A 13,941-nucleotide genomic window follows, 5' to 3' on the forward strand; every position below is an offset into this window, starting at 1 on the left:
GAACCTCAGTATATTGTGGCGAGCGCATCATTCCTTCTGTTGGCTGCAGGCTTCCGACACCATAATAATCAACTGAATTTTCGTGTTTGTTTTGAGTACAGTACAGGATTATGATTAAGATGGAAAACACGCTTTGTTTCAATTAATTTGCACAAGGGTGTAGGCTAGATGGAGCCAATGGTCTGACTTGGTATAATGCAGCTCCGGATATACGGGCACCTCCTCCTTTCGCCGTTTCTGGGAATCTCGTTTTGAACAACTCCCAACAGACCCTGCGATGTTTCCTTTGCAGAGCCCTGACCAAAGGCTGCCGGTGTGTGGAGCTGGATTGCTGGGACGGGCCTAATTCGGAGCCTGTCATTTACCACGGCTACACGCTCACCTCCAAGATCCTCTTCTGCGATGCCATCAAAGCTATCAAGAACTACGCTTTCAAAGTAAGGGCGGCTCCTCTCCCCCCCCCCCCAGCCAGCACCCTAGCTTTAAATATCTTTATGCCTTCTGTATCATTGCATGACACTTTGAGACATGCCGCGAGCAAGAAATGAAAATAGCAACAACAGGCATTTCAGAAAAAAAAAGTCCCAGTCAGTTAAAACGCGCGGGTGAATTTATTGCTTTATTTTTTTTTTAACAAGAATTTATTGATTTTACAACAAACAAATAAAACACCAACATTAACCCATCACCTAACTGAAATTAAACAAATACATATACACCAATAATTCTTCTTCTTGTGTCATAAAAAAAAATCTTGGTCGAATCTTGGCACAGACAAACAAAAAACCTACATGCCTGAAGTAAAGCAGTGCAGGGATCTGATGGACTTCATTGAGGGAGACTTCAGCACCTGTGGGACAATTGCTTTTTCTGAGAATCTAACTGAGAGACGTGGGTAGCGCTGTGGTCTAAACCACAGAGCTTAGGGCTTGTCGATTAGAAGGTTGGCTGTTCGAATCCCCGCAACGGGGTGAGCTCCCGTTGCTCGGCCCCTGCTCCTGCCCACCTACCAGTTCAAAAGCACGTCAAAGTGCAAGTAGATAAGTAGGTACCGCTCCGGCGGGAAGGTAAACGGCGTTTCCGTGCGCTGCTCTGGTTTGCAAGAAGCGGCTTAGTCATGCTGGCCACATGACCCGGAAGCTGTCTGCGGACAAATGCTGGCTCCCTCAGCCTACAGAGCGAGATGAGAGCCACAACCTCAGAGTCGTCCGCGACTGGACCTAATGGTCAGGGGTCCCTTTACCTTTAACTGAGAGAGTACACACCCTGAATGATGCAACTGATCCTGGTGGTTTTGCTAAAATATGACATCCCTTTATTCAAATGGACACCCTGATGTCTGGCACCCACCAACCATGCACACACCGTAGATTAGGGGTCAGCAGACTTTTTCAGCAGGGGGCCAGTCCACTGTCCCTCTGACTTTGGGGGGGCGGACTATATTGTTTTGGGGGAAATGAATAAATTCCTATGCCCCACAAATAACCCAGAGATGCATTTTAAATAAAAGGACACATTCTACTCATGTAGAAACACGCTGATTCCCGGACCTTCTGCGGGCCAGATTGAGAAGGCGATTGGGCCGGATCCGGCCCCCGGCCCTTAGTTTGCCTACCCATGCGCATAGATGTATGAAGACATGTGTTGCATTAGACTTGTGTTCTGGGGGAGGACCAATTATTTGGATAATGTTTCTTGAAAATTAATAACATTTAAATTATTATTATTTTTATAAAAAAGAAGGCCCTGCTCTGGGGGGGGGGGGGGGCTTGATTTTTCTTCCTCAAAAGCAAGAACCCAGCAGATCAGGACCTTTCTTGAAGAGCTCAAGGACTGGAGTCACTCGTACAGGAGGAAAACAGCAGTTATTCATGTATTAATGTCACTGTTCTCTCTCCCACCCCCCTACCCCCCGCAGACCTCTCCTTATCCTGTCATCATATCCCTGGAGAACCACTGTAGTCTCGAGCAGCAGAAAACGATAGCATACCACATGCACAACATCTTGGAAGACATGCTTTTGGTGGCGCCAGTCGACTCAGATGCGTCCGAGCTCCCTTCGCCGGAGGTGAGTTTAACTGCATTTTATCAGCACGTAAAATGCTGCAGCTGCCATCTTGGTTGACAAACTAAGTCATGGGTGGGGAACCTGTGGCCCTCCAGATGTTGTGGAACTACAACGGGACTACAACTTCCCTCAGCCCCAGACAGCATTGGCTGATGGTTTGAGATGATAGGAGGTGTAGTCCTCCTTCCCAGGGCCAGAGATACTGATCCTGTTCCACCAATTGCACCCTTTACCGCTGTTATATCTCTTTTCCCCTTTCCCCTTTCCCTCTAGCAATTGAAGGGGAAGATTCTGGTGAAAGGGAAGAAGCTGAGCCCAGAGACGGAAGAAGTCTCTGATGAGGATGAAGCGGCTGAAATGGAAGACGAAACTGTGAAGACTGAGGTGGAGAGGAAAACGACGGTGAGCCTCGCGGACCATGTTAGCAATTCCACGCCCTGATTTTGGGTGTTCTTAGCAACTGCTAGCATGGATTTTGGGAACACCGCTCCATGCAGCATTCACAGAATCCCTCCGCATCAGTTAATTTATCCCTTCACGTCTCTGTCGTTATGATATGTTATCATAGCAGTTAAGAGTGTGGTCCTGTGTGTGTGTGTTTCTCAGAAGGAAGTCCCACTGTGTCAGTGCCTGGGGAAGTGTGCAAAGGATTACAGCTCAAGGTGGCAATCCCAAGCACCCTTACCAGGAAGTAAGGTTTACTGAACTCATTGCGACTTACTTCTGAGTAAACATATTTCGGATCCAAGTCCAATCTTGACACTTTCGGGCTTTGGGGGTTCCTTTCTGCGTTACCCGTTTGCCACAGACGTGCTTAAGAACTTCTGAAGATAGGTCCTGCCGGATCAGGCCCAAGGCCCATCTAGTCCAGCATCCTGTTCTCACATACAGTTCTCATACTGCCTCTGAGAATGGAGGAAGCCATACCAGGACATGCTTTAAGATGCTGTCAAAGCTGACATTGAACAAACCAGTAGTCATCACTAAAGAATAAGTTGGAGTCAAGGAGCAAGGCAGAAGTCATGACCCAAGAACAACCAACGGTGTGGCCCTGATTGCTCAAGCAAGGCTCAGCTGGGACAGGAAGTCCTCTTATACTGCTTCCTGTTTGTGAGGTCAGCCAAGGGCTTGAGGGTGTTCCATGGAGAAGTAGACCCCATTGGCTCACCACTTGGGGCAGCAGCTTGGCCTGGATCCCAGCAGCTCCTGATAGGTGAAGGGACCATGTGGGGCGCTGGCTGGTCTTCTTGGACCTCATTCTTTTCCTGTTGGCATTATATATGTGCCTTGGAACGCACCCAAGACTCTCGTGGGGCTGTATATTGAAGAGAAAGGAATGAACAGTGGTAGGCGGTCTGTCTTTCAAGGAAGAGGATTTGCCATTGCTGTTGTTCTCGTGGAGGAACCCTTGAGAAACATCCAGGGAACCCCAGTGCTCCCTGAAACATAATTTGAAAACCACTGCGCTGCATCACTCTGAATCCTAGCAAATAAGCCACCTACCTGCTAGTGTGCTGGTCACATTTGGGGTTGTACCCAGTGCTGGTCCTACTCAGAGGGCAGACCCGTTGGCGTTCATTAATTTAAATGGGTCTACTCTGAGTAAGACGAGCATTGACTAACAACTTTTGAGATTTAGAAGCTAGTGGGTTGTTTCACGCCCTGCCTCCCGCCCCTGAAATTATGATGAATTCTAAGTTTTCTACCTTGTTCCTCCCCCCTTTTTAGAGTGAAAAACTGAAGCTTGCCCAGGAGCTATCTGACACGGTGGTCTACTGCAAAAGCGTCCACTTCCAAGGTTTCGGTAATGCCGATTGCAATGAAATGTCATCCTTCAGCGAAAGCAAAGCTTTGAAGCTGGCCCAGGAATCTGGTACGTAGCCCCCCTGCCTGGTCTGGTGTGTTCAAAAGAGAGATCCACCGACTGAACATAACCCAAGAACATGTGTGTGTGTGACCTGAAGTAAAACGCTGCAGTGTGGAGTGTGCTGCTTTTCACGATTCTAGCCAGCCATGCCCATTCCCAGGATACTCCATTCCAGCCCACTGCGAGGAAATTCCATTCAAACCCACCCCCTCATTTTCTATTTATTCCCCCCTAATAATCAGTCAGCATTCCATGGCTATCGATCATGCTCATGCTGTGTTTTTTTTGGGGGGGGGATGTCTCCCCTACTTTTGAACTCCCCCCATCTTATAAGCTTACACAGAGGGCTTGCCAAACCACTCCTTCCCCCTGTTTCTCATTTCCGGCACCACCCAAATGCAGGTATACCGCTGCTGAACCTGGAAGCTCTGTTTGGCCAGCGGTGCTAATAATGGTTGGTAGATTTGTTGTGTCAGATCCCAGTGGCCACAATCATGTGTGATAGCCTTTTTTTAAAAAAAAATATTAATTGAATTTTACATTTTTATCATGCTAACATTTCAATTCATCAAAATCAATGGAATACATTCCCCAGACCCCCCTCCCCGACTTCCCTCAACTTTCTATTCTGGTTTTTTACATATTCACTCCCCTTGCTTGCGTTGTTCTATCTTCATATAAATTCTTTATATTAGTTATCATTATCTCTTATCATTTTAACATCACATTTATAATGTCTGTGTTTATTTTTGCTAATTGCAAGTGCTTACTCAAACCCTGCTTTGTGAGTCCATTTCTTTACATTGTTTCTGTAAATACAACTGTCAGAGGACTGCCCTCGCCGGAAGGCAAGGAGTTGCCAGGGCTTTATCGGTATCGCGAGCCCCCATCCCAGATGCTGAGTAATTCATCTTCCTCCAGTGGGGGAAGCAGTGAGTCCTCTAGTGGGGAGGGGGAGATGGGAGCAGGAAATAGGAGTCAGGGCTCTGACAGGGGAAGAGAGCCCTCGCACCAGGCAGAGGCTGGAGGAGAAGCACCCCTTCCGTCTCCCCATTTGCGCAGGGGGGAAAGACGCAGAGGGGGTAGGTGGGGGTTCCGCATCCCACGCCTTTTATGTTGGGCAAAGAACCAGAAGGGGTCATTCCCGGACTCTGCCGAAGGATGAGCTGGACATCTTTTCTTTAGCTGCACTGTATATAATTGCACAATAAAGAAACTTAGTTTCAGAAGTTTCTGCATCAGCCTGGTTACTCATGAGCAGCCACTGAAAACCTTACAACAACATAAATGGTTCCCAATCTTTTTAAAATTCTCTGTTGTCTTTATCTCTAAGTCTTTCTGTTAGCTTCGCCATTTCAGCATATTCCATCAGTTTTTGTAGCCATTCTTCTTTGGTTGGTATTTCATCACTTTTCCTTCTTTGGGCTAGCATCCTAGCCGCAGCCGTAGCATACATAAAAAGTTTTTTCTTCTCTTTTGGCATATCTTGACCTGAAATGCCTAATTAAAAAAAGCTTCTTGTCTTTTACAAACATTATCATAAACATTTTCTTAATTTCATTATAAATCGTATCCCAATAATTTTTAATCGTTTTGCAATTCCACCACATATGAAAAAGTGCCTTCTTTTCCTTTACATTTCCAACACTTACTGGAGCCTCATGTGGGATACCTTAATTATGTGTTGTACGAAGAAGCGTTTTCCGCCCTCACAACCCTAATCTGTCTCTCTGGGTCACTCCAGCTCTCCCACAGTTCCATTATTATTAGAGGAGGAGAAAGAAATTGTCATTTTTTCCTGTTCTCATTCCAGGGACCGACTTTATCCATCACAACATCGGGCATCTGAGTAGAATCTACCCTGCGGGATGGAGGACGGATTCGTCTAACTACAACCCCGTTGACATGTGGAATGTGGGGTGCCAGATTGGTAAATGCAGACGGGAGAGGAGTAGGCCAACTGGGTTTTTAAAATCAACATGGCTTATCTAGTTGTGAATAACGGGGGATGAAAGGGGGCTGTGAAGTAATATTATCTCTGCCTTTCTGTCTGTTTGTCTATCACCTGCCCTCCCCTTTAAGGCGCCGGAGTGTTTACAACATTAAAACACAATATTAAACTTGGTTCAAAACAAATTACAGTCCTAAAAATGAGGCGGGTCTTAAGGTATATACACCTCAAGTGTCAAAAGCCAGGGTAAACAGGTGCAGTTTCAGCGTTCTCCGGAAGCTGTACAACAACTCTCTGTGGAGTAATCGAAAGCAAGAACTACATTACTTTTCCAGAACACGACAATGTGTGGTGTAGTGGTTAAGAGCGGTAGACTCATAATCTGGGGAACCGGGTTCGCGCCTCCGCTCCTCCACATGCATCTGCTGGGTGACCTTGGGCTAGTCACACTTCTCTGAAGTCTCTCAGCCCCACTCACCTCACAGAGTGTTTGTTGTGGGGGAGGAAGGGAAAGGAGAATGTGAGCCGCTTTGAGACTCCTTCGGGTAGTGATAAAGCGGGATATCAAATCCAAACTCTTCTTCTTCTTCTTCTTCTTCTTCTTCTTCTTCTTCTTCTTCTTCTACTGTAAATCTGCTACCGTGCCCCATTCAATGGGTTAAGGGCTACTAATGATCATACATACCTAAATGAAGCATTGCCTTTTAAAATAATAATTTGCCAATTAATTGTACGTATTTCTCCCCCTCCTCCCCCAGTTGCCTTGAATTTTCAGTCCAAGGGAACCGATATGGATGTCTACCAAGGCCGATTCCAGGAAAACGGCTTTTGTGGGTACGTCCTAAAGCCGGAATTCCTGCGGGACGAGCAGTCCAGGTTCAACCCCAAGGCCGTCTCAGAAGGGCCATGGTGCACCCGGAAGAAACTCCAGGTGAAGGTAGGAATTGGAAACGAGGATTACATGCATTTCTCTGAAGTCCAAAGTTGGTGGCTCAGTGCTGTTCCTTATTGTCCCCTGGAAGGCTTCCAAGTCATGATGGGCACTCAAGACCCAACAAATGTTCCGCCTCTTTCTCTCTTACAGGTCATCACAGGCCAGCAACTGCCCAAGGTGAACAAGAGCAAGAACTCCATTGTGGACCCCAGGGTGATAGTCGAGATCCACGGCGTCCAGAGGGACAACGAGAAGAAGCAAACCACCGTCATTGACAACAACGGTAAGAGGAGATGCTTCCTTCTGATGTTTCCTGAGAAATCCTGTTAAATTCCCTTTGCCCCCTCTTAAAAACAATAATGACACAACAGTCTTAGTTTTAAAAGTAATGATGAGGTTTACTCACATTCAGTTCACAGCATGATCCTGAAAGCGTGAGTTCATCCTTTGTGAGGGATGAGCCCATATGCTGCTGGCTGAGAGCAAAAGGCATCAATGGGATAAGGCGAAAAAGGGACAAGAGAGGTCAAGAAGCAAGAGGAAGATGGCTGCATGACTAGCCTCTTTATAGGGTCTGCCAGGGTCACGCCCATTTACCTGGTCACATGCAAGGGGAGGATGCTCCAGACCAGGTGTGACAGGAAGTCCGTCCTGTCTGGAGCAACATTCCCCCTGTGTGTCCACTCTGGGCATACAGGAAATGTTGTATTTGACTGCCTTTGTTACATCCCACAATCACCTCCAGATTGCAAACAGCATTGTGGTTTGTTTAATATGGTTTGGACCTAACCACAGTTTAGTGTTTTAGGAGGCTCAGGCTCAAGCGCTCCCCTCTCCTCATCCAGCACACTCCAGGAGGAATAGTTTGGAATCTCCTGCTTTAAACTAACCAATTAATCTGATCGGATGGCATCTGCGCCTCTCGCTCATAGCACCTTTCCCTCCCAGCTCTCTCTCAATTACTTCCCTATCTCTCACCCGGGAGATAAAGATGGCCAGTCCTTCTTCAAGCTCACATTTGCTCACAGTTTTGACACAAGTCACTTTCTGTCTCCGAACATCCCTTGCAACTTTGTCCTCAAATGCCGCAGGAGCCCCCAGTCAGTAATCACACAGTTCAAAGCTGGAGTTAGCTCTTTATTAGCAAAAACACGATCTCCACAGACTTGGTTGAGTGTCAGGCCTAATGAGTACAGCAGCTCATTCCCGGTGGTCTTCCTCCATGAAAATCAGTTGCCGAGACTGGAAGTCCCCGCCTCCTCAGGGCTTTCCCCAAGCAATTGGAGACTGTGCCTCTGTGAAGCCAACCTCACCTCTGCCCTTTTCATGCCTCTTCTGGTTCTGGGAGACGAGCAAGGAGATGAGCTTGTTGCAGCAATCTGACACTGTGCCTGTATGCCTGTCTTTCCTCGTCCCACTTCATGCCTCTTCTGGTTCTGGGAGGTCAGAGGAGAGGGGAGCTTGTCACAGGAGGAGGAGGAGACACCTGTGAGTCTTCACCAGCTGAATTCATCGCTGCCTCTTGGCCTCCTCTCCTCTCCTGCTTCAGCTTCTGCTTCTCATTCTAGATTTCTCTCTGCCACAGCCTCTTTCTGCTCATAAACCCTGTTACCTCTTCAGTTCCCAACACTTCCTCTTCCCAGTCTTCTCCCTCTGACTGCTCATTGTCATCCCACCACCACTCCCCGGGCTCTGAGTCTTCTTCCATTGGGGGTTTCCCAGCTGCTTCCTCCCACCATTCCTCTGCATCTAACCAGTCCATATGACACCAAGGCACTTAGAAACCATGAGCTTCAAGTCCACTCCAGTGGTTCTGCTGCATAGTGATTGAAAAAGGACCAAGATTTTGGCTGCCATACCTTCTGGGCTGCTACTCTGACAAAACCCCCTTGGCTCCTAGCTTGGAGAGGCTCTTTTCTCCTTGCTGTAGCTGGGTAAATGGAGATTCAATAGCAGCTTTGTTCATTTGTTTCCCGGTGAAGGAAAAAGCTGGAGCTGTTCTTCTTTGTCCAAGATGCCTTACAAAAGGGCCTTTCATTGCTTCTTGGAAGGGGAAAGGGATCCTGAATCCGAAAATACCAATAGCGGGCAAAAGCCTTGGTTGTATATTCTCCCAACTTTGGGCAATGGGTTGCGTGGCTCTCAGCCCAACTGAAAACCGATTGAAGTGTGCAGACATGCATGTGGTACAGTCCTCTCAAAAGGCTATAACACCTTGCAAGACGTTGGGGTGAAGGGGATTGCTGTTTTGGAAACTCCCACAATGGCGCGATCTCCTTGGCATGTCGAAAGCTTACACACCAGGGAGACGAGGAGATACGTTATTCATCAAATATCTCAGGGGCTTTCATGTGAAAGATGAGCAAGCTTGTTTTCTCCTGCTCTGGAGGGTGGGACCCGATCCAGTGGCTTCAAGCTACAAGAAAGGAGATTCATGATTGATGGTAAGAGCTGTTCAACAGTGGAACGGACTCCCTCAGAAGGTGGTGAACTCCCCTTGGAGGTTTTTAAGCAGAGAGGTTGGATGGCCATCTGTCATGGATGCTTCAGTTGAGATTCCTAGATGTCCCTCAAGCTTGTCCACATCCTTGTGGTGTGCAGAACTGGACACAGGACTCCCAGTGGGGTATGACCAAGGCAAAATAGGGTGAGACTATTACTTCTCTTGATCAGCACTCTATGCTTCTGTTGATGTAGCTCAGGCAGAAAGAGAGAGAGAGAAGGAAAAATGAGTCTCAGAGCATCTTTTTTATCGATCAAGGATGTGGCCAGATTTTTCCATCTTTTACGGATCTAGCCTACTGGAAAGATGTTCAAACTTGTACATCTCTTGTGTTGCCTGTGTTTTTCTTTCTTTCTTTCTTTCTTTCTTTCCTTCCTTCCTTCCTTCCTTCCTTCCTTCCTTCCTCACCTAACACTCTCTCTCCCCTTTGCCAGGCTTTAACCCCAGATGGAATGAAGCGTTTGAGTTTGACATTGACGTCCCTCAGCTCGCTCTGGTTCGTTTCATGGTGGAAGACTTTGACGCGTCGACCAAAAATGACTTTATCGGGCAATTCACAGCTCCCTTCACAAGTCTGAAGCAAGGTGAGTCTTCCCATCTTAACCTTCAGAGCAAATCTTCATTTGAAGCTTAGGGTAACAGGGAGTTTCTGGGGCCAGCTAACAACTGGGTGTTGTTCTTTTTTTTTAAAAAAGGCTCTCTCTCCTTTTTAAGTGTAATGTCTCTTTCAATATGGTTGGGAGGTCTTCATGAACTACGAACCCCAAATTTTTGCATCCTCTCCAAACCTGTGCCAAAGCTTTGCAGTCATTTTGCAGTGAAAACTTTGGCACCGGTTTGGAGTGAATCAAACATTGTTGGATTTTTGGGTTTGAACCCGTATCAATTACTCAGTTGGGGGGGGGGCATGCTGCAAAACGTGGGGGGGTGTGTGTGCTGCAAAATGACTGCAAAACTGTGACACAGGTTTGGAAGGAATCCCAAATTCTGGGGTTCGTAGTTAATAAGCCTTGTGGGCTGAAATTCAGGGGATAGGGCCGTAACCAACACTAGTCCTACTCAGAGTAAACCCTGTGCAGTTAATTAACATGGCTAACTTGGGTTCGTTAATTTCAAGGGGTCTGCAACAACAGATAAATCACACTGTTTACGAACCTCCCAGGTGTCTTATAGGAGCACAGCGCCCTCTACTGCCCACATCAGGCAGCGCTTCCCAAATTCCTGATAATCCAAGACACACTTTTCTGAATTATTATTGGTGACACGTGTAAGAGAAAGAGTTGACCACCTTCAGAGAAACCAGTTTATAGCACACTTTCTCTTAATATATGCAGATTTGTGGCTGGAGAACTACACTGCAAAATTCAGAGATGTACAGGTTTCGAAGGCTATCTGCTTTTTCAGGATGTTGTGTCTTGTTTTGGGAAGAGCGGATTAGGCCACGTTAAAACTGAATTTCTCCCCCATCTCTATGTTGCATCCCCCAGTCCCCCTGGCCTGTGTGAGTCTGATTGTCGCTACTCCCAGTGCCAGCTTTTGAAATACACCAATTGAAGAGAACACCACAATGTTTGATGTAATCTCTCTCTCTCTCTCTCTCTCTCTCTCTCTCTCTCTGTGTGTGTGTGATAATCTCCAGGCTATCGCCACATCCATCTCTTGACAAAGAACGGAGACCAGTACCCTTCTGCCACGCTCTTTGTGCACATCAATATTACGGATGCTTACTAAAAGGACAATTTTCTCGGACCGCTCAAGGGAGGGGTCCCTGCAGTCCCTTTCCAAATGAACCTGCCTACCAAGCTGGGAAGAGAGGGACCTCAAACACTACCCTGGTTTTCAGCCGATGTGGAATACCTACAACATCCTCGGAGAGCAGGAAATGGACAAATGAGTCGAGCCAACCACCGCAGAGGTCGTTGTGCAAGCCCTCTTGCTGCGTTTAGAAAGCATCGTGGAGAAGTGTTGTTCCAAGTGCCTGTAAAATGCCACGTTCTGTTGTGGTTGGGAAGCTGGGCTATCCTCCTCATCATGGGTAGGCAAACTAAGGCCCGGGGGCTGGATTCGGCCCATTTGCCTTCTAAACCCAGCCCACGGACGGTCCGGGAATCAGCATGTTTCTACATGATTAGAGTGTTTCCTTTTATTTAAAATGCACCTCTGGGTTATTTGTTGGGGCTGCCTGGTATTTTTACATGAGTAGAATGTGTGCTTTTATTTAAAATGCATCTCTGGGTTATTTGTGGGGCATAGGAATTCGTTCAATTTTTCCCCCCCTAAATATAGTCCAGCCCCCCACAAAGTCTGAGGGACAGTGGACCGGCCCCCTGCTGGAAAAGTTTGCTGACCCCCCTGCTCCTTACCCTAGCTGCCGTTTCTGGGGGAAAGGAGAAAAAGAGCTAGATTTACAATCATGGAGAGAAGCACGAAAATTAAGATAGGGGACAGGCGCAGGAGATTGTTACTTCAGTCCTTTAAGGCTGGCAGGTCCACACACTGGCCACTGTCCCCCCTCTGTTGTCATTGAGGACCTCATCTGGACTGTAGCACTGGCTTCAGGCATGTTCTGAGTCAGATCCAAGATGTGGCTTCTCTACTCCTGTGTCCTTTCCGCTTGTTTCCATGCCTCTGTCTCCTCCCTTATGTCCGATGGTTACTGACTGCCTTGTGCGCTCGGGCAGCAAGGCGCCAGTGCTTACCTTTCAGGGTTTTCACTTTTTAAAGTTCCCAGTCCTCATGATAAGTAAGGTAAGCGTAAAGGCGATTACCGACGCAATTTTGAAAGCTAAGGAAAGGTGTTGAACGATGTGTCCATACGTACACATCGTTTTAAGAAAGTGTATATTCCGCTGCTGGGTGCTGCAAGCTGTGTAAATCATTCAAATTTAGCAGACTTGTGCCATGTTTAATTCGACCTTTAGCAGCAGCCCAAATCCCTCCTTTGCAACTTCTCTGACTTCTGAAAATTAACCGGGCGTCGCTCACCTTCTTTCAAGTCCTAAGGACTGGTAATTTACACATTGACTGAAACAAGAGATTCTCAAGAAGCTGGTTTCTGGGGTCAGTGTTTCGTTCTGTGTTTCTGCTGCGCTAGAGTGGACTAGCAATGTACTCCCAGCCAGTTTTCATAACTCTAAAAATGTGATTTCTAATATATTTTTTAAGACATTAAGACGTAAGCACTATCCTCGGACTTTGTCAGAGTATGCATTAGGCTTTTTCAGTTTTAGAAGCTGAGGCAAGTGCATCAATCATCACGTTGTGAATTTGCTAGATACTACTTTTTTTGTAAATTTTGTAATTTTGTTCGATCTTTTTAGAATTATTACATTGTTTTTAGGCAAAAGCAGCCAAGGAGCAGGTTCATTGTACAGTCACGCCCTCTCTTTTCTTAGTAGCTTGGAAACTATTCTGAATTTGAAGGGGTGAGGATATAGACTGGGGTTTAATCCATCTCATAGGCCATTATCCAAAGATGATTGTTGCCTGTGAAAATTTATCCCAACATTAGCAAATTCAGCCGCTTGAAAGAAACTGACTGATATAAAATATGATAATTCTGTTGTTTCAGATATTGGGTTTTCCCCCAGCTGGTTCTGAATTACTACTGTTTTTGAACATGATGCAATTGTATTTAAGATTTTCTGTGAAGTGGTGAGGACTAGAAACTTGTGGAGTTTACAGAACCTCACATCAAAAAGCCTTGAATCAGAGTCCTATTCTGCCACCATTCTGCCTCTTTTACATTACATGTGAGATACACTACAAAATCCATGCCCTCAATCCACCTAAAGCCGAACGCTTTTTAAGTGTTCGGTAGATTTCAGTGGGAAAGACTTAAATATGCACCTAATTCTCCCAGTGATATCTACGAGTTTTAAATGGCTCTGGATCTTTGCTGCATGTTACACTGTGTTCTATAGCAAATTGTGAAAATGCTATCCTACTGACAATGTCGTACAAAATACTCTTATTTTATATGTGGTCCCAGCCTCTAAAACTCACTTTAGATTGGAAAGAAAGGAGAACCTTTGCTTTTCACTGAGCAGAATCCTTTTAAACAACCTGTTGAGGCTGAAGGCTCATTTACACGCAATGTTATCTCATGAGAACAGGCCCAAAGCTTGCTTCAGACTTAGGTGCCTATACTGTGGTGCTTTGCCAAATGCCCCTGATTTCATTTCAAGACATAAGAACTGGTCAACAGCACTGGCCAGTTTGCAGTTCCACATCAAAGCAGATGTGCCTGAAAGTGATCCGACCGAGAGAATCTGTGATCTCAACTTGAATTTCTCAATTTGTGGAGAGTTGCTCTCTCAGGGTAGCATCAGCTGTGATCGAGTTGTCAGGATCGAGGTGTCAGCAAAGTTGGCACCGGCTTCTTTCCTCAACCATTTTCACTACCTCTCAGTGCAAATTTCGAGACTTGGCCAGCCTCACAAAGTGGCCACCACCTCCAATCCTCTCACCTGCAAAATGGGGTCTGCATTGTTATAGAGCAGGGCCTCAGTGGAGACAGGAACTCATCCTGTGTCATGGAAATCCATGTGCCTCTAACCCAACATCGCCTCTTGTTTTGGGTTAGGCTTTGCCATATATAGGGACGCGGGTGGCGCTA

General features: G+C 46.5%; 1 protein-coding gene across 2 annotated transcripts in view; it reads left to right on the forward strand.

Annotated features, from left to right (window-relative positions):
- The window catches only part of PLCD1 (phospholipase C delta 1), a 56,441-nt gene extending 45,060 nt beyond the window's left edge, over positions 1–11,381 (forward strand). The window contains exons 7-15 of one of the 2 annotated variants that reach the window (XM_033165706.1): positions 293–437; positions 1,919–2,068; positions 2,342–2,470; positions 3,797–3,941; positions 5,749–5,865; positions 6,645–6,823; positions 6,971–7,103; positions 9,758–9,907; positions 10,963–11,380. In XM_033165706.1, the coding sequence (XP_033021597.1) occupies positions 293–437; positions 1,919–2,068; positions 2,342–2,470; positions 3,797–3,941; positions 5,749–5,865; positions 6,645–6,823; positions 6,971–7,103; positions 9,758–9,907; positions 10,963–11,054 (1,240 nt within the window). In that variant the 3' untranslated portion in view covers positions 11,055–11,380. Of the gene's footprint in view, positions 1–292; positions 438–1,918; positions 2,069–2,341; positions 2,471–3,796; positions 3,942–5,748; positions 5,866–6,644; positions 6,824–6,970; positions 7,104–9,757; positions 9,908–10,962 lie in introns of both variants that reach the window. The other variant, XM_033165705.1, reaches the window with a different exon arrangement.
- Positions 11,382–13,941: the final 2,560 nt, after the last annotated feature.

This window comes from Lacerta agilis, chromosome 12 (genome assembly GCF_009819535.1).
Source record: "Lacerta agilis isolate rLacAgi1 chromosome 12, rLacAgi1.pri, whole genome shotgun sequence".
Lineage (NCBI taxonomy): Eukaryota > Metazoa > Chordata > Lepidosauria > Squamata > Lacertidae > Lacerta > Lacerta agilis.